The sequence below is a fragment of the Xenopus tropicalis genome, chromosome 3, assembly GCF_000004195.4.
Source record: "Xenopus tropicalis strain Nigerian chromosome 3, UCB_Xtro_10.0, whole genome shotgun sequence".
Lineage (NCBI taxonomy): Eukaryota > Metazoa > Chordata > Amphibia > Anura > Pipidae > Xenopus > Xenopus tropicalis.
The window spans coordinates 122,412,807-122,440,219 of record NC_030679.2 but is presented as its reverse complement, the minus strand read 5'-3'; the positions used below and the strand labels follow the sequence as shown (position 1 = coordinate 122,440,219).

The 27,413-nt window shown below is 41.0% G+C and overlaps 1 protein-coding gene across 1 annotated transcript; it reads left to right on the top strand.

Moving 5' to 3' along the window:
* The first annotated feature begins 3,733 nt into the window (after positions 1–3,733).
* Positions 3,734–26,856, top strand: anxa4 (annexin A4). Its single transcript, NM_001016047.2, is given in 13 exon segments — positions 3,734–3,752; positions 12,898–12,951; positions 13,696–13,783; positions 14,159–14,253; positions 15,668–15,781; positions 17,055–17,145; positions 17,930–18,009; positions 18,406–18,462; positions 21,220–21,313; positions 21,872–21,967; positions 23,296–23,354; positions 26,195–26,317; positions 26,716–26,856. Coding segments are annotated over 12 exon segments (966 nt in total). The 5' UTR covers positions 3,734–3,752; positions 12,898–12,942; the 3' UTR covers positions 26,776–26,856.
* The last annotated feature ends 557 nt before the right edge of the window (positions 26,857–27,413 follow it).

The following is a 27,413-nucleotide window of genomic DNA, read 5'->3' as shown; positions in this document are numbered from 1 at the left end:
ACAAGGTATATTTGGGGGTCTCTAAGTGCCATGTGCTTTGATAAACCTATGTACAGTGGGCATCAAACTGTTCAGTAGACCTCTGGGGTTAATATTTAGGGAGGCTTGTCTTGGTAACTAATGACCTATAGAAAATAAGATGCTGCATAGTGGAAGTTTTGAGGTGATTTTTGGAAATGGCAAATGGGCCATAGGAAAATTAAAAAAGAATTTAAAAATTGAGGCCCCATTCTAATTAGTTGGCAGGGCCCATCCCCTAGTCACAGGCTCATAACCTGGGTACCTATTGAAGGGCGGTGAGGGGCTGGGCCCCACACAGAGGACAAGGTAAGTGATATGTACAGGTACATATGTAACCTGGCCATATAGAAGATTAGTTAGGCTCCTTTAAGGCCTATGGTTGCATAGAAACACCAGTCACAGTTTAAGGCAGAGATGATGTAGGATAGGCCACAAATGTGAAACTGCATTGTGATAATGCTCAACTGCGAAATCCGATCTGATAGCTTCCTCTTTTGCTCTGGCCACGTCGTCGCTTCATCCACATCATACAGCAATTACCGAAAAATATGGGGGCTTTGAAAGGTCTGGATACACAAAGACTACTGACTAGAGTTTAGGAGGCTGCCAAATGTACACTACCTGCATCAAGAGGTTAGGGTGAGTGGTACAGACAAAATAGGGTTGCCACTTTTGCTTTAAATCCGGCCAAATGGGTGCGTGTGATGACATCCACAAACCACCGTTGTCATCATGTAATATCATCATGTCACAGGCGGGTTTATTGCGTCTGTTGGATGCAATTCAGAGGGTTTCTGCCCTAAACCAGAATTTATGACCATAGACACATCCTGCCCATAAGATATATTGGACTACAATACACAAACCTTAGATGGGATTGCCATCTTTTCTGGAGAAAATTACAGCACTTCCTGTACACTCATATACACTCATATACACACTGTCACACAACTTTTACATGTGCACATGTATACACAAACTCCCAAAAACTTTTTAAATGTTTTTTTTTTTCAGTTTACTTATTTTTTTTATTTCCCCCAAAAACTGTTTATTTTGACAACGTGACTATTGGATCAGATATTCTAACCACTAATTACACTGTCATGTGACTTATTTTGTTGTTTCATTGATTTGCACAATTTTTGTGGTTTTATTACATTTTTATCCCTATATTAGTATTCCTGATCTGTTTTTAGCGTAGCTTTGCCATGTGTAACTTTGGTGTACAAAAATAACTTTACCTATTTTGAATTCATCAGAATGTGTACTTTCCAAAAATATATGGTTTTCTGGGGGTCTGTGTATAGTTAGGGGGGTTACTGCACATAATACACTGACAGGGGGCTCTGTGTGCAAAAGCTGAGTTGGCAGGCGAGAAATCCTTATGCGCTATTTTCATTTTGGGGTCAGTACACATCACAGACTTTGGTTATCTATGCATTTTGGCCATCAAACTGTTCAGTAGACCATAGGTGTTCCTATTTGGGGTGACTTGCCTTTGTACACAAGAAATTGTGTGAGATAAATGTGGCAAACTGCAACATTTTTATGCGATTTTCTAAAATGTCTACCCCTCATAAAACTGCCGTGTGTTTATGAATTAGGTAAAGATAAGCCATGAAATTAGTGTGTACAAGGTATATTTGGGGGTCTCTAAGTGCCATGTGCTTTGATAAACCTATGTACAGTGGGCATCAAACTGTTCAGTAGACCTCTGGGGTTCATATTTAGGGAGGTTTGTCTTGGTACCTAATGACCTGTAGAAAATAAGATGCTGCATAGTGGAAGTTTTGAGGTGATTTTTGGAAATGCCATAAAAATCGTCAAACTTAGGAAAGCTTTATGGCTTGGTACTTTGGAGTAGAAAGACATGGGTACCCATTTTAGATTCGGGGGAATGTGTACTTTCCAAAAATATATGACTTTCTGGGGTGAATGTACTTTTTACAAGCATTATCCCACATATAATGATGTAAATGTGTTGATTTTGCAGAAGCTGAAATGACAGAAATGATAGATCATATGGGGGTATGTTCACATTGGGGCCCCTACATGCCACATTCTTAGGTAAACCTATACATATTGGGCATCAAACTGTTCAGTGGGCCCCTGGCGTTCATATTTAGGGTGTTTTACCTTGGTACCTAATGCTATGTGGGAGATAAGATGCTGGAAACTGGAAGCTTTGAGTGATTTTTGGAAATGTTATCAAAATTGCCAACTTTAGGAAAGCTTTGCGGCTTGGTACTTTGGAGTAGAAAGACATGGGTACCCATTTTAGATTTGGGGGAATGTGTACTTTCCAAAAATATATGGCTTTCTGGGGTGAATTTACTTTTTACTAGCGTTATCCCACATATAATGATGTAAATGTTGATTTTGCAGAAGCTGAAATGACAGAAATCACAGTACATATGGGGGTATGTTCCCATTGAGGCCCCTATATGCCACATACTTAGCTAAACCTATACATATTGGACATCAAACTGTTCAGTGGACCCCTGGCGTTCATATTTAGGGTGTTTTATTTGGTTACTTTATGACCTTTAGGAGTTAAGATACTATAGACTTGAAGCTTTGAAGCGATTTTTAAAATTTTTTACAAATTTTGCTAAAAACCAATAACTTTAGGAACGCATTGCAACTCGATAGTTTGGAGTAGACAGACACCTGTGCCTATTCTGGATTCCCCAGAATCTGTTCTTTTTAAAAATGTAAAATTTTCTTGGATAAACTTTCTGTTAGCGGAAGTATCTAAAGTATGCAGCTTTCTGGAGCAGTGCTTTGGAAATTTGGTAGTGTCCTGCTGGAGGGTTTTGACATATACAAGTGAGAAATATCCATAAAACTATATATATTTGGTATTGGCACGTTCAGGAGACATGGGACTTTCCAAATCAGGTGTATTTTCATGCATAAAATATTTTTTGTTTCTGGTATATGTGTTTATATTATGGAAAATATTATTTTTTTTTCATTTTTTAGACATTTAGAAGCCTATATCTTGTTACAAAATTGGAATTACACAAAAATTCTACCATATTTTAAAAGCTTAGGTTGTCCTGAAAAAAAACGATATATTGTTTTTCTGGGTAAACTTAAAGTTTACCCAGGCCCCTAAAGTGAAACTGTGCAAAATGTTCAAAAACTGTCTGCTTTGTCCAAAACGGCTGGCAGTGAAAGGGTTAATAACATGGGCATCAAGCATTATTTTTACCAACCAGATGACAACTGTAACTAAAGAGAATTTCCTCAAACCTAATCCTAACTGGCCTACAGACAGGCCCCATGTGGGGGTGCTGACCCACAGTTTAGGCCCACGTATCTAGTCCATAGAAGTGACACTGGGAGAAATTCCATAAAGGCGTGTCAGCAGGAGGCTAAAATGGTGGTACTAATCACATTAACTCTCCCTGGAAGTTAAAGCCCATTGTATGTCAAACAAAGAAACCCAATTCAGCGCACATAGTATATAGAGCGCACAGCTAAGCTTACGACTGTACAATACATGTGCGTATGAACATTTGCACAGAGCGCCCTTCTGCAGCCTGATAACCCCCTGACCCACCCACAGAGCAAACAGGAACTATCCGCGCTGCGCAGTCAATAGGCGGGGCCCCGGCACTGCCCACCCCTGGCACGGCCACCGCCCACTCAGCTTTCACTTATATACTATCCCCTCCACCTTCGCTCTTCTCCCTGCCCAGCCCTGTTTGGATCCGTCGACTCAGGTGAGTGTTTCCAGAGCGGGTGAGGTCAACTCTCTCCCCGGGGGGTGCGCAGGGTAAAGTTCTGTGCCACTTAGCTATTCCCGCACATTGGAAACCGACAGCGGTAGGGAGGGCTCAATAATTGAGGAAACGCAATAGAGACTTGACAGTCATTAAAGCTTTTGGATAGCATAACTTTCGCTGGTGGGGAATGGGGTTGCTGAAAGCTGTAGTTCTGTAATTTAATGAATTAGTTTTATATAGGAGTTCGAAATTTTGTGGCCGTTACTTTTATATCTGCGTTAACATTTATGGAAAAAATAAATATGTATACAAAGTTTGTTTGGGAACTTCACATAGGTGGTTTAAACTGCCGGTCAGTTTTCACTAAAGTTTAACCTGTGCTGAGGAGTGACAGTGCACAGCTACTGTGGGATAGCAGGTATAGTAGGGAGAGATGGTGCCTATAGTAGCAGTGGGGGGATAATAGCCTCTGGGAAGGGACTGTGGCTGTGGGATAGCAGGTATAGTAGGGAGAGATGGTGCCTATAGTAGCAGTGGGGGGATAATAGCCTCTGGGAAGGGACTGTGGCTGTGGGATAGCAGGTATAGTAGGGAGAGATGGTGCCTATAGTAGCAGTGGGATAATAGCCTCTGGGAAGGGACTGTGGCTGTGGGATAGCAGGTATAGTAGGGAGAGATGGTGCCTATAGTAGCAGTGGGGGGATAATAGCCTCTGGGAAGGGACTGGGGCTGTGGGATAGCAGGTATAGTAGGGAGAGATGGTGCCTATAGTAGCAGTGGGGGGATAATAGCCTCTGGGAAGGGACTGGGGCTGTGGGATAGCAGGTATAGTAGGGAGAGATGGTGCCTATAGTAGCAGTGGGATAATAGCCTCTGGGAAGGGACTGGGGCTGTGGGATAGCAGGTATAGTAGGGAGAGATGGTGCCTATAGTAGCAGTGGGATAATAGCCTCTGGGAAGGGACTGGGGCTGTGGGATAGCAGGTATAGTAGGGAGAGATGGTGCCTATAGTAGCAGTGGGGGGATAATAGCCTCTGGGAAGGGACTGTGGCTTTGGGATAGCAGGTATAGTAGGGAGAGATGGTGCCTATAGTAGCAGTGGGATAATAGCCTCTGGGAAGGGACTGTGGCTGTGGGATAGCAGGTATAGTAGGGAGAGATGGTGCCTATAGTAGCAGTGGGGGATAATAGCCTCTGGGAAGGGGCTGGGGCTGTGGGATAGCAGGTATAGTAGGGAGAGATGGTGCCTATAGTAGCAGTGGGATAATAGCCTCTGGGAAGGGACTGTGGCTGTGGGATAGCAGGTATAGTAGGGAGAGATGGTGCCTATAGTAGCAGTGGGATAATAGCCTCTGGGAAGGGACTGTGGCTGTGGGATAGCAGGTATAGTAGGGAGAGATGGTGCCTATAGTAGCAGTGGGGGGATAATAGCCTCTGGGAAGGGACTGTGGCTTTGGGATAGCAGGTATAGTAGGGAGAGATGGTGCCTATAGTAGCAGTGGGATAATAGCCTCTGGGAAGGGACTGTGGCTGTGGGATAGCAGGTATAGTAGGGAGAGATGGTGCCTATAGTAGCAGTGGGGGATAATAGCCTCTGGGAAGGGGCTGGGGCTGTGGGATAGCAGGTATAGTAGGGAGAGATGGTGCCTATAGTAGCAGTGGGATAATAGCCTCTGGGAAGGGACTGTGGCTGTGGGATAGCAGGTATAGTAGGGAGAGATGGTGCCTATAGTAGCAGTGGGATAATAGCCTCTGGGAAGGGACTGTGGCTGTGGGATAGCAGGTATAGTAGGGAGAGATGGTGCCTATAGTAGCAGTGGGGGGATAATAGCCTCTGGGAAGGGACTGGGGCTGTGGAATAGCAGGTATAGTAGGGAGAGATGGTGCCTATAGTAGCAGTGGGGGGATAATAGCCTCTGGGAAGGGACTGTGGCTGTGGGATAGCAGGTATAGTAGGGAGAGATGGTGCCTATAGTAGCAGTGGGGGGATAATAGCCTCTGGGAAGGGACTGGGGCTGTGAGATAGCAGGTATAGTAGGGAGAGATGGTGCCTATAGTACAGGGGTGGGCAAACTACGGCCCGCGGGCCACATCCGGCCCCTTGGCCTTTTTAATCCGGCCCGCCGCCGACGCCAAGTCTCATCACGCGAGACTTGGTGTCATTGGCGGGCCGGAATTAAAGAGACGAAGGGGGCGTAACGCTGGCCTGGCCCTGCCCGCCCTGGCCCGGTCCAGCCTGGGGGTGAGTAAATGTGGCCCGTGAGCCAAAAAGTTTGCCCACCCCTGCTATAGTAGCAGTGGGGGGATAATAGCCTCTGGGAAGGGACTGTGGCTGTGGGATAGCAGGTATAGTAGGGAGAGATGGTGCCTATAGTAGCAGTGGGGGAATAATAGCATCTGGGATGGGACTGTGGCTGTGGGATAGCAGGTATAGTAGGGAGAGATGGTGCCTATAGTAGCAGTGGGATAATAGCCTCTGGGAAGGGACTGTGGCTGTGGGATAGCAGGTATAGTAGGGAGAGATGGTGCCTATAGTAGCAGTGGTGGGATAATAGCCTCTGGGAAGGGACTGTGGCTGTGGGATAGCAGGTATAGTAGGGAAAGATGGTGCCTATAGTAGCAGTGGGATAATACCCTCTGGGAAGGGACAGTGGCTGTGGGATAGCAGGTATAGTAGGGAGAGATGGTGCCTATAGTAGCAGTGGGATAATAGCCTCTGGGAAGGGACTGTGGCTGTGGGATAGCAGGTATAGTAGGGAGAGATGGTGCCTATATTAGCGGTGGGGATAATAGCTTCTGGTTAAAGTAATGTTAAATGAGTGCTGCCCAACCTACAACCTTTTAAATGCTTCCATGACAGCTGAAGGCTGTCGAGGACAAGGTTGTAGTTGAACAAGAGGCAAATATGAGACAGCACTACTTTATGTAACCCAGCTTTGGGACCCAGCATCTGCAAACACAGCTCTGTTAGTAGCAGTGTACTGAGGAAAATTAGATTTTACATGTAGAGGTGATATTAATTTTGACATGTATTTATAAAGCACCAACATATTCCACAGTGCTGTACAATAAGAGGGTTTATACATAAGGAATTACATACAAATTAACTTACAGAGCAACCAATAACCGAAACAAAAGGTGACAAGATCCCCAATTTATAATTTATAAGGACTGGTTTTGGATACTGAACTGGTTCAGATGAAATTTCTTATCTATAGTCACATATTTAATCATTGCATCCCAACATCTTGCCTGTATTTAGATGTATAATTAGATGTATGCACTTATTGCGATTCTGGCAGAGACGGGGTGGGCTGTTTTTTATTGGATCATGGAATAGCTGTGTGTGAAAACTTGTCACCTCCTTTTCAGTTGGACAGAGAAGAATGCGGCCATCTGCTTTGAATTTAGAAATAGGGAGAAGTTTAAGGCGCTTGAGTCTTTAACTGGTTTATCAGTGAATTTCCTGCAAGCCCTATAGATGGACTGGAATTCATTGGGACAGTGACCTGGGGTTTGTTGAGATTTAAATTACATGCGCATGGCTGAAACTCTGATGAAAATAAAAGGTCAAGATTCCATTGTTCAGTTCTGGTTTGTGTGTGTGTGTGCCTGCTGTACAGAGTATGGGGTGTGGTTCAGGGCTGCAGACTGTTGCAAGGCCTGGGGCAGAGACTACACTCAGAAAGGGTGGAGCAGTGTACAAGGCATTCACTGTCATGTGTAAAATAGGGGAAATACATTTTGCAGTCTGTGTGTGATACTTGTCTTATAATGTATCTCCCGTGCTTGAGTATGAAGAATGACTTCCGAGTCTGTAGTGTGGCATAGGCGGGCTTGCTTGTCGGAGAACTTCCAAACATTATTCAGTAGTAATGCAAAACTAGGGTTAGGATATTACTAGACCAAAAACTGCAACAGCATAAGCATTTACCGCCTCTACCCATTCTCTTCCTTTTCAAGTGTCTTTAAAGTGAATATATGTTAGAACAAATATCTTATCAACCACCTGACTTTCCATAATTAAGTTTAACAGCAGTGCCACCTAGTATGATGCTGTCTTTGGCCCCTGTCCCTGCATTTTGTCAAATCTACCTAGATAAAACAATTTTGAGATTTTCATTGTCAATCAATGGGCTGTGTAATAAAAGGGGCAAAGTTTAGTTCAGGTCTACTTATTGTACAGCGCTGCGGAATATGTTGGTGCTTTATAAATAAATGTTAATAATAATAATAGCCCATAGTATTTACTGGTCAGCTGCCTATAGTAGCACTGGGGATAATAGCCTCTGGGAAGGGGCTGTGGCTGTGGGATAGCAGGTTTAGTAGGGAGAGATGGTGCCTATAGTAGCAGTGGGATAATAGCCTCTGGGAAGGGACAGTGGCTGTGGGATAGCAGGTATAGTAGGGAGAGATGGTGCCTATACTAGCAGTGGGGGGATAATAGCCTCTGGGAAGGGACTGTGGCTGTGACATAGCAGGTATAGTAGGGAGAGATGGTGCCTATAGTAGCAGTGGGGGGATAATAGCCTCTGGGAAGGGACTGTGGCTGTGGGATAGCAGGTATAGTAGGGAGAGATGGTGCCTATAGTAGCAGTGGGGGGATAATAGCCTCTGGGAAGGGACTGTGGCTGTGACATAGCAGGTATAGTAGGGAGAGATGGTGCCTATAGTAGCAGTGGGATAATAGCCTCTGGGAAGGGACTGTGGCTGTGGGATAGCAGGTATAGTAGGGAGTGACAGTACCTGTAGTAACAGTGGTGATAATTACCTCTTTATTTGCATGTTTAGATAATAGACAGGGGTAATGTAAAAGAAAAGAGGTCTAGGAGATGTTTGTTTTCACACTTTGCATCATTAAATGCTCCTGCTAATCGGTTGCCTAGGGATTTTAGCCCTAGTACAAACTTTGTGATCTCTCATTGTAGGAGGATTTGTATAGTTAAACACTGTGCTTGCTGGGCTTCCCCCGTAACCCAATATTCCTGTTTGCTTCACATTCCTTGTGTTTCCTATGCATGTTGTAAGAATACCAGCACTTACTAGCTGTGTTTAAATTAAAACCAGTTTGGGTAGAATGACAATGCGAGGAGCTTGCCGGTGCAGAGCATTGTAATTAAGTGTCAGGTTCTCCTGGGAACTTATTATATAAAATGATTTTCCATTTACTGCCAATGACCGGCAGATTTAAAGGGGGTATAAGCCTAAAAATAAAAAAAGCAACTTTTCAATATGCATTCAACATTTTCAAAGGTTTTAAAGTGAAGTGCATATGCAATTGCAATTAGTTTATGTGTCTTTTTGCTATGCTGTTTCTTGTAACAATGTAGCAGCCTTGCATGCTTCTTTACATGTCTGTCAGTCTGCTGGCTTCTGCTGCATTGTTGTAAGAAAAAAGCCACTGCATAGATTGAAATGGAGGAAGCAGAATTATGTTTGCAAATAATTGTAAAAGCCATTGAAAATGTGTAATTAAATGGGTAGTTTACCTTTAAGTTAACTTTTACTATGTTACAGAATGGCTATTTCATAGCAACTGAACTGGTCTTCATTTTTCATTTTATCTAGTTTTTGAATTATTTGCCGCCTTCTGACTCTTTCCAGCTTTCAAATGCTGGACACTGACACTCGAGCAACCAAAAAACTATTGTTTTTACTTTTTTATTATTTAGTCAGGCCATTCCATATTCCAGTCTCTTATTCAAACCACTGTCTGATTGCTAGAGTGATTTAGACCCTAGCAACCAGAGAATACATGCTAAAATTCAAAACTGGAAAGTTGAACAAGAATCTCAGAATTTCACTCTCTACATTATACTAACAGTTCATTTTAAGGTGAACAACCCCTATTAAACCTATATTGTTAACCTGATTATAATTACAGTTTCTTTCATTAGGCAAAATTACATTTTTGAATTTACATTCCCTTTATGGTTAACTTTTAGCCATCTGAATCTCTCTCCCATTATTTTACCTAAATCCACAGGCATGTCAGCTAACCCCAAGTCACGAGGGTGATCCAGTTCTTGATTTCTTTTTATCCCCTAATTCTGCTTTACTCAGAAGCATTTGCTATTTTAAGTGAATGATGAGGGTACTCTCAAGGGTTTTCTCCCCTACCCACAGAGCTACAGAATGCCGGAGCTACAAAGCCTTTAAAATTGCCCTGGGTGCTGTTGCCCTTAGGTAGGTGTAGCAATAAGGCGTAGTGTTTATAGAGAGTCATTTATTATTTGTGTTGCAAATCCTTGTTCAGAGATGAAACATTTCTTTTTTTTGCTCTGAAGGCTTTTTTGTATGTGGGTGCTTGAGGGGGTACATTGCCTTATATACGCATAGTCTTATAACACATAGTAATGATTGCTTGGCTAGAAATGTCTGAAACAAATCTGAATGGTATGTATCATTTACAACTTTACAGACAGGGATACAAGTTCCTTACTGCTTGCTGCCCTTTAAAATGCACACATGAAGTAGGAGTGAGCTGGGTGCTGGCGTCACTTTCCTGTGGGGTGGGGATACTTCATCTGACTGTTATTTTCCTCCAACCCTTGGAAAAAATCAGCTGAGCTTGGGCGTTCTCTGTTTTTGTTGCTAGATTTATATCCTAAATATAACAGTGTTCATCTGTTATGAGACGGGGAGCGACCCCTTTGTTTCCCTCAGCTCATTTTTGGTCAGAATGAAAGAGGTGGAGGCAACAGAGAGCAAAGGAGATTCTGTAACACAAACAATGAATATCACCCTAGTTTTTTTATTTTTTTTTAAAGGTTGATTTTTACTATTTTGTTAATATAAGAAAAAAGTGAACAAAATAAACACTGGTGTCCAGGTTAGAATATTAAGGTGGCCACACACGTGGCGATTTGCGATGGTCGCACAAAAGATCGTTCAATCAGCCACTAACCGTTCAGGGCTGAAACGACAGATAAGGAGGTAGAAACAATAGGATTTCTACCTCCTTCTGCCGATTCAGCCCTGATGGCAGATTTTGCTCAGGCACCTTCTATGGCGCTCGATCAAAATCTTTTAACCTGGCCGATCAGCGAGTCGACTCCTGCAACTCGCTCGACTCGCCGACTTGCCATACACGCACCGAATATCGTACGAAACGAGGTTTCGTACGATATTATCGGTGCGTGTATGGCCAGCTTTTCATAGCAGAGTCAGCCAGGTCATACAACATGTTTTGTAGATTTCAGAGTTTGTGAATTGGTACAAAAAATATAGCACATCGTTGCTTAAGCCCTGCATCCAGCCATGGTGTCCAGATGTGTTCATATTTGGTCTGGGTACCCCTAGTTTCTGATGTAAGCTTAATAAGGGGTATTGCTGTGTTTACCAGTTGTTGCCATGAAGAGACACTAGGTAGAGTTGCTAGGTAGAATATCTTTTTTTCGCATAGAATATTAGGGACCAGTATTAATTGCGGGTATAGTTAGTGGGGATAATCTCATCCAAGAGGCAGGTTTTAGGCGACAATATGTGGGGGAACTCTAGGTCATTTACTAGGATGTTGATGATGTTGTGCCAGAAGTTGGCTGTTGGTGGGCAGGACCAGGTCATATGAAAGAAGTTCATCTACTTAGGTAGATATACCATTTTAAAGATATTGATGCATCCCCCCCATAAGGTGATTATAAACTAGTATTTAAAAATGAGTAAATGTTATGGTTGGGATAATAATGTTTATTTACCCTTCAGTTGGCATCTGGGAATGGTCTCTTATTGCATAGTAAATCTAGTGAATTCTCTGTGGCTAATATGTTTTTTGCAATGCAAAGTATGGACTACAGAGCAGCTCATTTTCTTATCTGACGTGACTTGGGTCTGTTCCTCCTCTGTTGGGCAAGGGGTGTGTAGACATACAAATGTGCCCTGACAAACTAAAAAATCCTATTAGAAGGTATATTATCATTCATATGTGTGTGTTGTTTTTATCCTTTAACAGAGAGGGATCTAGGAGTACTTACCAAGGCAGTATTGTCCTATACTTTAACTGTAAGGGTTAAAGACCAATGTAACCCAATACGGCCCCTTTGCCTGTACCTAAAATGCAGGGTTGGTAGCCATCACTGGCTGCTTGATGTCCTTTTCTCATCTCTCTTCATTTTATTAACAGGTACGGGCAAACAGGGCAGTTCTGGTCAGTGCGGGTGGTTGGTTCCAAAGGGTGGTCTCTATAGGGGTAGTATGATATATACATTGGTTTCCTAGCCCCTTTACTCTTTTGGTTAAAATCACACACAGCATTGTAACTTTTTGTGTACTGGGGACTAAAACTGTACTGTATATTCTAGATGGGGCCTTAAAGTCGCTTGGGATGTTATATACACAGATTTCCTTGTCCTATAACCCTAACCCTTAGCTTAATGTTACACAGTGTGTTATCACTTTTTGTGTACTGGGTACCAAAACTGCATTGTATATTCCAGATGGGGCCTTAGTAGGCTAATGGCACACGGGTAATTTTCTATATTTCTATATGCTCCAGCACAAAAATGTAAACTTTGGTATTTCCGAAACAAAACCCGCTCTGTGATCCTGTGACTGTCACTGCATGCACATATGATGTGTGAAAGGGAGCATATATACTCCAGTGGAGAAAATAACCCATGTGCCATTAGCATAAGTCACATGGTGTGATGTGTACATGGGTTTTCTTGCCCTTTTAAAGGTAAATATGATCACATTCTTTGATAAGAAGAAAGGAAGATTCAATAAGATGTAAAATAGGAATTTATAGTGATAGTGGAATGTAAATAACTGAAGCTGATATGTCCTTTGCTCCAGTCTGGTTCTAATGATGCAGGGCCTGATGGATTTTGTTCACCTTATCAGATGGGATTGTTTTTTTAAACCATAAAATAAAAGTTCATGCCCATTGCAGAAGGTTAATGCTGTGCTGCCTATTCCTGGAGATAAGGGTATCGGCTTAATGACCATGTAATGATCATGTGCTGTAAAGTAAGGATTAGCAGGTAGTGAGCATCTGTATTCCCTAACACCCCCCTTCCAAAACACTTATGTTCCTTGTCATCCCAGGCCTCTATATTACATGTACACAAAGCATGCAGATATATGGTGGCCACAGATGCCAGTTAGTGCAGTTGTAAAACATGCCTTATCTGTTTTATTGCAGCTGACATCTGCTTGGAGAGTCTCTGCTTTGCAGTTGGTTGATATCATGGCAACAGTAAGTATGAACCTCTAATAGGTCAATGAATTTGTGCTAGGAAAGCATGCACCTTATCTATAACTGATTACATGACCCTTGCACCAACGGTTGCTGGTATTATATCAAAATCCCATGCCATCCCTGATTGGTCTAGCATACTCCACTGGAAACATACAGCCAATATGGCCAATATGGGGCTAAAGCTATGCCACACAGGGCTTATTCTCAGCCTAAATGCAGTAGAGAATCGCTCCCTACCTTGGCATCAGTCTTACCTTGCACAATGCATCGGCCCAGGGACAGGCACACAGCAGATTTTGGCGACAAAATGCATGTTTGCATTTTGTTACTGAAATCTGCTCCATGTGGGGTAACTAAAGTCTCTTATGGAACATTAGCCTAAGAACTCCTTGTAAAAAAAAAAAAAAAAAAAAATGAAGTCATACGTATATATACACTGGTTTTAATGTATATAATTTGTATATGTAATTTGCTACATTGTTTAAGAGTCAGAACCAGCAGTGCAGATAATGCAAAGTCAGACTGACACTGCTTTAAAGAGCAGTTACCTTTGCAAATGACTTTAAAACCAGAGAACATGCTTTATATATGTATATTGTAATGTATTGCATATTGTATTGTCTTTAGTTCTTGGGTGGAGATCTGTAATGAAACCTATGCCGCAAAACACAGAAATGCAGCGGAAGCTTATGATATGGCCAAACATACAATTTTTGACAATTTTTTTTTTCTGTTCTCTAGCTAGGAACTAAGGGTACAATTAAACCCTATGCCAATTTCAATGCAGCCGATGATGTGCAGAAGCTGAGGAAAGCCATGAAAGGAGCAGGTGAGTACTGATATATTTCCAGGATAAATTGCCCATCCGTTTGTTTCTTTTTATATAGGGATGTCCGAATCCACTATATTTAGGATCTGGCCAAACCATAAATCCTTTGTGAAAGATTTGGCTAAATACCGACCCGAATCCTAGTTTGTATATGCAAAGTCATGTGATTATATGGATTCAGTTCATCGGCCGAATCCAAATCCTGCTGAAAAAGGCAGAATCCTGGATTTGGTGCATCCCTATTTATTTCCACTGGTCATATTCCACATATATCTGCATTCATCACTGTGTTTCTTATGCTGAAACATGACTGTTGTGAGAAGGATCCATTAGTGTTAACTCTCAATGACAAGGATTCTCTGTGCCCGTTTCTAGGCACCGATGAAGATGCTATCATTGATGTCATTGCAAATAGAACCCTTTCCCAGCGCCAGGAAATCAAGACTGCTTATAAAACCACTATTGGAAAAGTAAGTCAAACCAATGTGGATGCTGGGTGACCCCTGGGAAGCTACCGACTGTGGATAGTGGCATGTGCTATAGCCCTAAGAATTTGCCAATTCATGTTCAGAGCTGTCTGGGCCAAATGTAGCGTTCAAGGTATTTTCACATCCCACTGCCTGGCTGTGGGCTCCATAGATTGCTGCATATCAGTCTAATACCATTCAGCCCATGAACATGTAGTATGTCATCCAACTGGCCTACTACATGAAAAGAGATGGACAGCACTAAGAGTAGCCGAATTGAATCCTGAACAAAGTGCTGGAATGCAGCTGAATGATCGATTCGGCATATCCTTCACAGGAACTGATAAAAGAAAATGTAAAATTGTGAAAAAAATAAAAAATATTTCTTTCTTTAACAGCTTCAAAATTAGAGGCCATTTAAGGTGCTAGTTCCCTGTAATCTTTACCGTCAAGGCATTGTACTGGATTGCAGGGAGCATAAAAATATGACTTACTACCTCCCAGATTGTAGGGGGTTATGTAATAAAAGGTGCAAGTGTGCTATAGGTTTGGTCACCAATCAGCAGGTAGCATATGCTGGTCACCTGTTTAAAAGCAAGCAACTTAGTGGTTCCTATGGGTTACTGCATTTTGGCAAATACTGTGCCTTTTTAATTACATTCCTCTTGTTTGTTCTTAAGGGCAAGGCCTCACAAGGCAGATTGTTATAAGCTTGGACTGACAATCTGCCTGTACGCTTGAAAAATCTTCTAATTGTGCCTGCAGCTGGAAGCACTGAATCCACTCCGATCTAGATTGTAAGCTCTACGGGGCAGGGACCTCCATCCTCTTGTCTCTTTGACTCTTAACGTATTGCATACATCCAGGTGCAGGAACACGCAGCTGATATCCGCCAGGCACCCCCTAGTAATTATAATTGCTTACCTTATACTCTAAGCTCGTTCTGTTTGCTGAAATCTGCATTTGCCCGGGTACATCCTATAGGAGCACCAGAGTGACTTTCTCCAACTTCTTCATTCTTAATGTCAAATAGCTATGGGTTGCTATAGCTGAGCAAGCTGTGCACCTTTTACTACATTCCCAAACAAGTCTCCTGCCATTGTTGGAGGCCCAGCTTGCTGTTCTAGGAGAGCACTATGTAATTTACTGCCATTGCACCAAGCTGACTTTTTCCTGTAAAGCAGAGGCAGCACCCACACCTACTCCTGGCATAGAAGCTATTATAGGCAGTGAATAAGCACATCCCTTTAAATACCAAACTGGCCACATGGTGATTACTTTTTGCAGCATACAATTTTCAGCATATTGATAACATTTTGCTGCACACACAGCATGCCAGTGTGGCACAAAGACAGGTGCAGCAGCTTATTTGCCTCATTTATTGCAGATTCCTTAATTGTACTGTTCTTATTTTTAGGATCTGGAGGATGATTTAAAATCAGAACTGACAGGGAACTTTGAAAAAGTCATTGTGGGCCTTATAACGCCATCGACTCTCTATGATGTGGAGGAACTGAAGAAAGCCATGAAGGTGGGTGTTCTGAAATATATGTGGAGATCTTGCTAGAGATTTAATAAGAAACAAAACACTTCCCCAAGTCCTCTATATGAATTTTTCACATGCACTTTTGCACCCTCTATAGTAAGGTACCCCATTATATGTTACTATTTTTACAACATGCATTTATTTACAGTGGCACCGCAGCTTACTGATACTTCCCAGTACTTTCTTCTCCTGTGACACAGGCTTTGTGATTGGAAACAGGAGCGGTGGGAGAGAGAGTGCAGGCACAGATATCAAGGCAGCTTTTGTTAGATGCTATAATAAAGTCTCTCCACAAAGCATGTCACGCACCACAGAGCTGTTTAATCTTACAGACTGATGCTCTTTATTTTCTGTAGGAGTCAGGTTAACCAACAATACAAAGCTTCTACAGCTTCTTTCTAAACCTAAATGTAAGACAGCCAATTGTTTAAAAAGAAGGTTTTATTCTCTCCCTGATGGTTGTACTGTCAGTTTGTGTGTATATCCTCGCAGCAACTTAGAACCAAGGTAATTAACTATATGTAGAGGCAAAGCCAAGCAAAATTCAATGTGGCGAACATGTAGTAGTGCCACAGGACCTTCTTATTTCTATATCTTCTCTATAACCTGTCCAGTCCAGAGTAAAATTTAAAGAGAAAATAAAATATAATAAAAAATAATTATTCTACTGTGAATGCACACCCGTAAAGTACATAGGATCCAAGCCGAGTGTGACATGGTGTTCAGTAGTACCCTGGGCTGCCACTGTTTTCAGTGGGGTCTCAGGCAAATGATTATAATCACATGGTGGTGCCTAACATTTTGCCCCCCACCCTATGATTATGATTTTTCGTCTCCTTTGATTTACCTTAATTCCTGCTAATTATTTTGTGCCAACACATTTTCACCACCGGGATTGTACTTTACTGAAAGAGTCCGTTGATCTTACAGTGTATGGTCTTTATCACATTTACGCACACTATGTTCAATTTTATCAGGAGTCAGTTAACCTGCAAAATACATATTTTGGAGTTTTGGATGAAAACTGCATACACAGAAGAAACACATGCGAACAGGGAGAACATGAAAACATACAAACTCTGAATCATGGCTACTCTAAATCATTAGAACTAAAGACAAATAAGCAAATAGATAACTGGTTTAGAGACAACGACTTGCATAGTGTCACTGTTATTCTTCTTTCTCAGTTCTCACTATAACACCAACAAGTTATGTGCTTTATGATAACAACATTTTTCTTTTGTGTTTGTTTTTTCAGGGTGCAGGGACAGATGAGGGCTGTTTGATTGAGATTCTGGCATCTCGCAGTGCAGAGGAGATCAAGAACATAAATATCACCTACAGAATAAGTAAGTAGAAAAAGCAAGAAGAGGCTGTTTAAAGCATACCCCTCCTGGTTTCACAACCGTGTCCATATTATAACGGCATCTGTGCTCTCCTGTGCTGGGGACTAGGGGCCTATCTTATAGGCTTCTCTGCTAAATAAATTGTTAGGTAGGACAGGACTCTGCACCAGTTTGAACTATTTTGGTTATTTTAAATGCTGACCTTTAATACTTGCTTGACAGGGTAAGCTGGCATTTTTATATATCGGGAACCTTCTCCTTGAGGGGAAAGCCGTCTCCTCTCAACTCTGAGTTTTGAAAAAAACATGTTTTCCCATGACAGTATTCCTTTAAGCAGACTAGTTTAGCACATGGGCCATAGGTTCAGCTATTTTGCACTAATATCCACTGCTTTTCCTTCTGGGTGATCAGTCCGATATACTGCAATGAGGCCTTTGTTGCCAGCTGAACTTTTCTCTTTTTTTCTTGGTAAATTAGTTGCACCACAGGAGCAGGAAGGATAGCCCGAGCATGGGTACTCCAAAGTGTGGCTTCTTGTGAAAAAATTAAACATTTAGCATTTGGAAGTTCTGTTTATTTTATGAATATGATACAATATTTATTTGAATATTACTCCCACACATATGAAAATGCAGATATGCAAATATAACTTCAGGGGAACAATAGCCAATGCCATGTTTTTTATTTGTTTTCTTAGACAAATGTTTGTCTTTCCATTTATAAAAACTATTTGCAGTTAGGTGTCTTCTTTTCAGGCTGCAGGTTGATTATGTTTTTTGCATTACAGAATATGGTAAATCTCTGGAGGACGATATTTGCTCAGACACATCTTTTATGTTCCAGAGAGTTCTGGTATCTTTGGCTGCTGTAAGTACCACAACCACATCTTTCTCCTTTTAGCCCTGTACAGTAAGGGTAAAATACTGGTCAGTATTGCAGGTGCAGGTTGTAGTTTACATAAAACTTAGCAAATGGGTAGATTGAGAAACCTCAACAGACCTCTAGTAATTTGTGCATTGCTAAACACATACTGAAAGCTTCTCCATTGCTTGGAATCAGTTGAATACAGTGATTTTCAAGTTATAAGTCTCACCTCATTTCTGTTTGAAGATCTGGTAAACTGCACTGGTGCACTTCAGCAACAATGTTTATAAATCAGCCGCTCTGAGTGATGTATGTAAAAGTTCTGTAAGAGTCAGTGTCTGCAATTTACTACAAACTGGCCCCCAACTTATTGATTTGTCTTTCTGCATTCCTTTGCAGGGTGGGAGAGACCAGAGCACCAATGTGAATGAAGCACTTGCTAAACAGGATGCCAATGTAAGTCAGTCTATCCTGCTCTCTCCATTTTGGTTCATCCAGTTTAATGTAGTGCTCTACAGCTTATTTAGCAGCCAAGCAAATGATGGGGCTTTATTTCTTTATATATTTAAAACCTATTTTTCTAACCCATCTTCCTAAGAGAAAATTTGGTAGAAAAGCTGTGTAGTTACAGTATTTGTGAGCAAGGCTCCCTAATCATCTTAATAGACTGTTATCGGTTCAACATATGTTTGTAGCCTTTAGGACAGGTATGGGATCCATTATTCAGAATGCTCTGGACCTGGGGTTTTCCAGATAAGGTAAAAATGTCGAAATTATGGAAAGACCTCTTAAGTCTACTAAAAAATAATTAAAACATTAATTAATCCCATTAGGATTGTTTTGCCACCACTAAGGATTAATTATATTTTAGTTGAGATCAAGTACATGGTAATGATTTGATGGAGATTTTTTAAAATACTGAGTTATTTGATTAACATGAAGTCTACGGGATACATCCTTTCCATAATTTGAAGCTTTCTGGATAACTGGATAATTTTCTGGGTAGCTTTTTCTGAATAACAGACCCCATACCTCCCCTTTGTGATGGTTATATCTGAATTATTTACTAATGTGTTTGTCTGCCTTTGTTTATGGTCAACTTTTCTACCTTGATATTTAGTTTTTATTGACCATTGTGGTCTTGTGTACTGGTCTTTGTAATCTGCAGCAGCGCCACCTTTGGATCTCTTGTCTATGTCAAAACAGATGCAGTTGAGCATGTGTGCAGTAGAAAATTAGAAACGTGATGATCACTTTCGGCACTTAGCAGTAATATGATATTAGTGTAATTCTTTTGCTCTGCTGTGCCTATTGACACAACCCACTCTGGGAACTCTGGAATTAAAGAGGAGAGAAGGGGTAACCCAGTAGATGTAGAAAATCTGAAGAATTTTCCAATAGAGACATTGGTTTTGGGTGCCAAGCCCCAAACCTACAGCCAGAGGGAACGAATTGCACTGTAAACACATAAATGAGCAAGCACTCAGAAATTCCAACATTGACAGGTTTAATAAAAATAATCTATCTTTATTAAAGTTTACATGTCCATAAAAAAGCTTTGTGTTTTGCACCGCTGAAACTTAATCATAGACTTAATCATTTCTTTCTGTTGGGCTGGCTTCTGGGTAAAAGTCTGTTTGAGTTCACTAAATGGCTAGGGGTTTTCTTTTAACGTTCTCTTTTTACCAGTTTCTTGCGGTTCTTTTAGCTATAATGGCTATAATGATTCTTATCCTTGGCTGGTATTGACTCCAGTACTGCAAATCGTTCATAGATTGTAAGCTCTACGGGGCAGCGACCTCCATCCTCTTGTGTCTTTGACTCTTAACTTATTGCAATTGTATTTATCTTGTATCTATCTGTATTTATTGTTGTACTTTGTATTTATCTATTATTATCTTAATAATCCCGTTTGTATTAATGTATTCTACTGTACAGCGCTGCATACATAAGTAGCGATTTATAAATAAAGATATACATAGAGAGCCTGCTTCCCCATACACATTAAAGGATTTCAGCATAGCATGAGTTAAAGCCAGAGTCTGTGAAATATATGCTGTGGCTAACCCTACAGCAATCCACACTCACCAGCACACCCTGGCCTTTCCACTCTGTTCCGCCTGGTGCACAGTATTTAGAGAGACGTCTACACGTCTACAGCAAACCTGTAAATGCTACCATCTGATTAGCTGCTATGGGTTTCTTTAACGGGGGCAAATTGAACACATTATAGGCCCCCTGTATATGCAGTAATATAGTCCCAGGGTTCTTTTCAGTTGTGCTGAAAATAGATAGAAGATAGACATACTACCTATCTACGGTACAAGCATTTCACCTTGGAGACAAAATGAAACAGAATGAATACAGTGATGTGTCTATACACAACAAACTCAGGATAAACCTGACTGTAGTTTCCAAATGTATTTTTCAGCATCAATGTTATGTTTCTTCAGAATAGTTTCACAGCACACACATTTGTCTGGTAAATAACCTATATTTTCCATATATTTAAATTTAATGAAATTAACTTTCATCTTTTTCTGGGTATAAGCATTTTTCACAGATATATACACATGTTTTATGTCGAGTGAAAGGCCTTAGTTATTCATTTATAATAATAATAAAATGGTTAGTAGGAAATTTAATTTTTTAAGGCCTATAGCACATGTAGAGTTCTCTGCCACAGTATCTAGATGAGAACACTTAACAGTGTCTGGGCTTTCTTAGACTGCCTCCCCACAGGAGTTTTTCTCTCATCATTTTCAATCGGCATATTAAATGTAGGCTGTAAAAAGGCTATATCCGCTTGGGCATTTTTCAGCGCAGCTGGTACCTGTCACTTTTTGGTTTTCTTCGAACATTTGAAAAACAGGAGGTATTTAATAATACATCGGAGGCCCTACTGGCATAGTTAAAATATTCCACGTGCCAGATGCAGAAAGAACATATCATGCACATTTGCAAATTATCTCCCATATTTCAGAACATAGAGCTATCAAGCCCAGAGAGTAAGGCACAATATGCCCTTAAACTGTTACTGTTTAGTAAATAGAAAAGAACCCTTGCAGTATAAATATGGGGTGTTGTTTCCCTGACAGGTGAATAGTACTGAATAAATAAAGCTTGCTTCTTCAAACCCGTTTGCCAACTTCAAACCCGTTTGCTTGTAGTTGGTATTATGTGTGATGCATAATTGTAATACTTTCTTCCCAGGAACTATATGAAGCCGGTGAGAAGAAGTGGGGGACTGATGAGGTGAAATTTCTAACTATCCTTTGCAGCAGAAACCGGAACCACTTGCTGAAGGGTGAGCTTATCTCCTGTAATATTATCCCCCATATGTAATAAAAGGCACTAGTCTTGCCCAGTTGCAGTAAACCATAGCAACCAATAAGATGTTTGCTATTAAACAGGTGACCATTAAATTCTACCTGCTGATTGATTGCTATGGGTTACTGATCCCGGTCTAACTTAGCCTTTTGCAAAATGTTATTACATTGGTCAGATATTTAGCTTGTCAGAAAGGTGCAATAGAAACTTTCAAATACACCTAGAAATTGGAAAGGTGAAGAGGGGCAGGAAGGTTAAAGCTAGAGGAGAGAATCTATAGTTGGAGCATGACTACATAGGTGAGATAACCATGCGGTGCCTTACAGAAGAGGATGAAGGATTCATCATGCAGATGTGCTAAGGACAGTTTATTGGATCCAGTATTGGACAATTTGTATGGACAGACTTAACCCACTCAGAAATGTATATAAATGCACATTGTAAATGGGACAGGTTTCCTAGGGGCAGCCATTCTAATGATGCTTGCTGTGGCGCACTCTGAACTAAAGCCTCTTTATTCTGGTTTTATTCTCAGTTTTTGATGAATATAAAAAGATTGCAAAAAAAGATCTCGAGGCCAGTATAAAATCCGAAATGTCTGGACACTTTGAAGATGCTCTTTTGGCAGTCGGTGAGTACGTTAGGATTTTCAAAAATCAATGTTTTTGGAGGCTGATCTCAAAGGGCCACCATGCACTATGCAGGTCTAGGTCCTGCTATCCAGAATGTTTAGAACCTAGGTAGTCTTTTGGATTTGCAAACTCCAATTATTTAAAAATTAAATAAACCCAATAGGATTGTTTTGCCTCCAATAAGGATTAATTATATTTTAGGTACAATTTTATTATTACATGTCCATGGGAGATGGCCTTCCTGTAATTCAGAGCTTTCTGGATAACGAGTTTGCGGATAATACATCCTATACCTGTACTTTCACATGCACTATACTTTTCATTTTTTTTTTCACATTATAAAAAGCAGTGTGTGTATAATATATAATAATATAGGCCTATGCATATCCCTGGGAGAGAACCATATCCATAGGCCAACCTGTTCAATAGATATCATCTAGTCAATTCCCAGACAGATATCTGTGGGCAGTCTTGAGGGACTGCATAGGAAGCTAATATCTGACCATCTATGGCCAGCTTTAGTGTATGTGACTGGCCAGTCTTGAAACAAGAGCCTAAAGGCTCACCCCATCTCTTTCAATGACTGGATCTGGGGGGGGTTAGGTCTGGTGTGTGTCACAAAAATGTGCATATACACTGAAGTTGATCAGTGATGGACTAGGGCTGGGTGTGCCAGGGTGTGCTGCATCAAATAGGGGCTGGCAAGGGGTGTCATATGTAGGAGACAGGAGGTGCAGACTGCAAAGGTGCCCTGTCCCTACTACCTGCTCATTAAACTGCGGCAGGAGGTGCAGATGAGCAGGCCCAGATTAGGATTCAAATTAGGCCCTGGCATTTCATGTTTACAGTAGCCAAAACAGCCCCTGACTAGCCCATTAAATAGCCCACAGATTGCCAGTCTGGGCTTCAGACTAGCTCTGTACGTACCACTTGTTTTTTAGAGCAGGTGGTAAGGATAGGGCTCTGTGCCTATTTTCTATATGAATGTGACCTAAAACATCATCTGATTTTCAAACAAGTCCTAAAAATAGATGAAGAAAACCTAGTTAAACAAATTAAACAAAAATCATTATGTTATGTCATGTATTTATTGAAAAAAAAAAATGATCTAATAACATATCTGTGTGTGGCAAAAGTAAGTGAATGGTGCTCTCAGCTATAACCATAGGGACCATGCCAGCCAAACAGGGCCATAGTTAAAATGACAGCTCTTGAGATTTTTTTATAGCCTGTACAGACATTGTAAGCTTTGTAAGCTCTTTCAAGCTGGCCATGACATGCAGGTATGCATTCTGCACTGAGTAATTGCTGTCTCTTTGCCTTGCAGTGAAATGCTTGAGGAGTAGGCCAGGCTATTTTGCAGAACGGTTGTACAAATCTATGAAGGTGAGCCCTTTTTTTTTGTCCTGTATACACTTCAAAGTCTACTTCTTTGTGCTTGAAAACTGTATCTTATATTGTCTAAAGTAGTGATGGGTAAAGTCTTTTACTATTAGGCTGATGACACCCAAGGTATTCTCCACATGCGTGTTTCAGCCTACAGAGCAGTGCCCAAAGCCACCACTGCCACCTGTCTGAATGTGGGGGACAAGTTCCATTCTCACACTTGTGTGACATACAAGGCTTATGGCAATATGCATGATCTATTATTTAGAGCAGCACACTACTGCAGCAGATAGAGGGCATCATAGGTCCCCTGTATAACCAAATATCAACCTTTAAAAGTAGCTTTTTTTTCACCTCAGATGGAGTGTCTTTTGCCCCTGTGATCCTTGGTGATATTTTCAGTACCTAACCATATATGTAGCAAGCGGCTGCTGTTTCCTTAGTGATGTGGGGAGGCGGACAGAAGAGTGCTGAACCACTGACACCCTGGCTAGCTTATTATGATCTTGCTGCTCCTAAATGAATTCTTAGCAGTTAATTGTCTTATGATCTTTGCAGAAAAACAAACCATTATAGAATAAAAAAAAAAAAAATTATATATACCGTCACAAACTAAATGCACAGCTTGTGATATGGAAATGTGATATGGAAGAACCATTTTGAATTCACAGAAAACAGATTCTTTTTCTACAGTGGCAATAGATCTCTCAGCCAGGCCCTCAGCAAAGAAAAATTTGGGGCTCAGGGCATTACTTATGGGGACTGACAACTTTTTCCTGCATAGTCAACAGCACTGACAAAGGCTGGAGGAATGATGTGGACGGCAGCAGGCCCGGACTGGCAATCTGTGGGTTCTTGCAAATGCAAGAGGGCCTGATGGAAGATGCCATAGATGGTTCCTATTTAATGGGTTGGTGGGGGCTGTTTGGGCCTCTATTTACTTGAAATGCCAGGGCCTGGCTGGCGGTGGTGGAATGCAGGACCAGGTCCTCCTCTCCCCTGTATCCCCCAAGGTCACAGGGTCTACTGTATTGAAATTACACCACTGTGTTTATAATAAGGCTTTTACAAATGACTATGTAACCTTGAAAAGCATTTTAACACTTCTATATGGTGTATCTAAATGGTGATAGGAGCCTCCCTTTCTTGGTGATCTGACCTTTGGTAGGACCTGGGTGCCCTTCTCACAGTATGTGCACAATCCTGCAGCATGTAACAAAAGGCAGAGCATATAACTGAAAACTTAATAATTGGTGCAATCAGCTTGATAAGAAACCGTATCCATGGTGATTCACAGGGCATTATGGGATGCGCACAAATGTCAGCGATATAATAAATAGGTGATTTACTTTCTCACTTAGAGCTGGCGGAGAAGCATATATTGTATCCATCTCTCTGAAAATAACTTAACATTATTCATTTCTGTCTCATTGTTCTCTTATGTCCCAAATTGTGGAGCAAATTAGGAGGTAAATGTAGAGGTATCTGTGCATCTATACATTTCTGTGCATCTATACATTTCTGTGCATCTATACATTTCTGTGCATCTATACATTTCTGTATATGCTTGAGCAGAAGTAAAATTACATTTCATCTGTAGGGCCACTGAAGGGGCTTCATTAAGCAGTCAGTGGCAAGTAGCCTACAGGTTTTCATCAATTTGCTCTTTGACAGTCAGTGTATAGCATTGCAGTTTGAGTTTATTGGAAGGTTTTGATTACGTAAGGGCCCATGTTTTCAATACACAACAGACTTTTGTCCTCCAAGTATAGCACAAGGCTGGACTGGGAGTCAAAATAGGTCCTGCCATTTCAGGTACACAGAAGCCCAAACAGCCCCACAGATTGCCTCTTTCCATAGGTAGTTTCACGTACTGGGTTGAGAGAGTTCCTCTAGGACTAGCAACCAGTTAAATATTCACTCTAAATATTATATATCCCTAGTCTAGTTTATGCTAAATGGTTGCTATGGGTTACTAAACCTCTGCAAACATGTATCCCTCTTCCTACACTCTTCCTATTACTATGAAGCTGTTACTGTTTTCATTTATAAGCAATTTATAATAAGCTGCTGAGCTCCTTTTAACCCACTTGGGTCCAAATCTATTCAAGTCTTAGATTTTCAACAACTTTTTATTTTTCAAATAAGCTTTTTATCTGGTTGCTAGCTTTTCACCTACCCTATCAGCCAGGCAGTGGTTTGAATAATAGACTGGAAAATGAACAGAAAAAAACAGAAATACAGTAATGTATCTCCAGGGTCGGGCTGAGCTGGTGGGACACTGAGAGAAATACCAGCAGGTCCTTCCCTCCCAGGCCCACATACCCATTCCAACACTGTGATTCTCTTTGGCTGTGGCAGAGGCAGGCAGAATCGAAAAGCAAATGCAGTCAGAAATAAGGACCCATAATATCTGATGTCTATTTCATACTAATGGTTAATTCTAAGTAAGGCATGCACTAAATCAAGAAAGTGTTCTTGACCCAGTGGACCAAGTTTGGATGACTTAATGCAATTTTTTTTTTCAACTTTGATATGAAAATTAGGGCAGGACTTTGGAGTTTTTTTATTTGTGGAGGATTCAGTATTTTTCTGATGCAGCCCTAATTATAAAATAGATTTTCCCTGCATGCAGGGCACTGGAGCTGTCTCGCAGTACATTTTTATTCCTGGGTGCTTCTCATAGCACAGAATCCTTGCACCCTTCCCTCCTTTGTAGCTGGATATTGTAATGACATATGTAACATAAATAATTCTTTCCAGAAAGAAAATAAATTGTTTCCTGGTGTGTGTGTATACTCTATATATAAACATATGTGCTATGTTCTTCTGTTTTGCAGGGTCTGGGGACAGATGATAAAACTCTGATCAGAGTTATGGTTTCTCGCTGTGAAATTGACATGCTGGAAATCCGCAGCGAGTTCAAGAAGATGTATGGCAAATCTCTGCATTCCTTTATTAAGGTAAGAGAGGAATTCACTGCTGTGCAGCTGAATCATTCAGCAGTGACACATAAGCACTACCCATCTGTCGGCTCTAAATAACTGACCAGAAAAAGAATAAAACACATCTGATTATTATGTACTGGCATATTTAACCTGCACCTCCCAGCATCCTCCATTCACATAAACACAAAATATGGCTAGAGATTTAATTATCTGTGTGATGAAATTGGGCTATCAACGATTGATAAACTATTCCTCGAGTGCAGTGATAAATGATACACTTGGGATCGTATTTCTAGGAAATCCAGAGTAATGCAGGCATCTATATAATATAAGGTAGTCTCCAGCTTTACTGCATTAGACAAGAATCTTGCATGCTTGCTGGTTGTAATATATTTTATATTTTGTTTCTGCAGGGTGACTGCTCTGGAGATTATAGGAAGGTGCTCTTGAAACTTTGTGGAGGGGAAGACTAACCAACATAACCTTTCTGTGTATCCAAGAAATCAATCTGTCATGTCTTCTTGAACGCAATATAAAAACCTTCTTATCCCTTTTTACAATGTCTTTGTTTTAAACTTATTTGAAGGTCCAGAAATTAAAGTGCCTGACTAGGGCTAATGGCAATCATCATCAGTCTATGATACCCCCAGTCTAACCACATTGGCGGTATCATTCCAGAAAATGCACACAGAAGAGTCTGCTGGCCCAAAAATGCCCATTGTGCTTAGTGATGGGCAGATCTCATTTGCAGGTGCTGGCAGAATCAGCATTTTCTCTGCCAGTGGAGAAGACTCCTCATCTGCCAGCACCCTTAGTTTGGACAGCATTTAAGCCCAATGGATGAGGAGTGCATTATGACATTTTCGTTCTAATTATAATTCATAGTCTTCTTCTTGCAAATAGCATTGTAGTAGAGTTGTATAAAATATTATATAGCTAGGGTCAGACTAGCCCACTGGGTAGCGGGTAAATGACCGGTGACCCCAGGTTTTGATGGGCCTTCTTTGGAATTCTTGCACAAGGCACTGGGATACACTTAGGGGCAGTTTTTATCAAAATGTGAGATTAGAGCTCACCATAGAAATTCACCCACTTTCTATTAATTCCTATG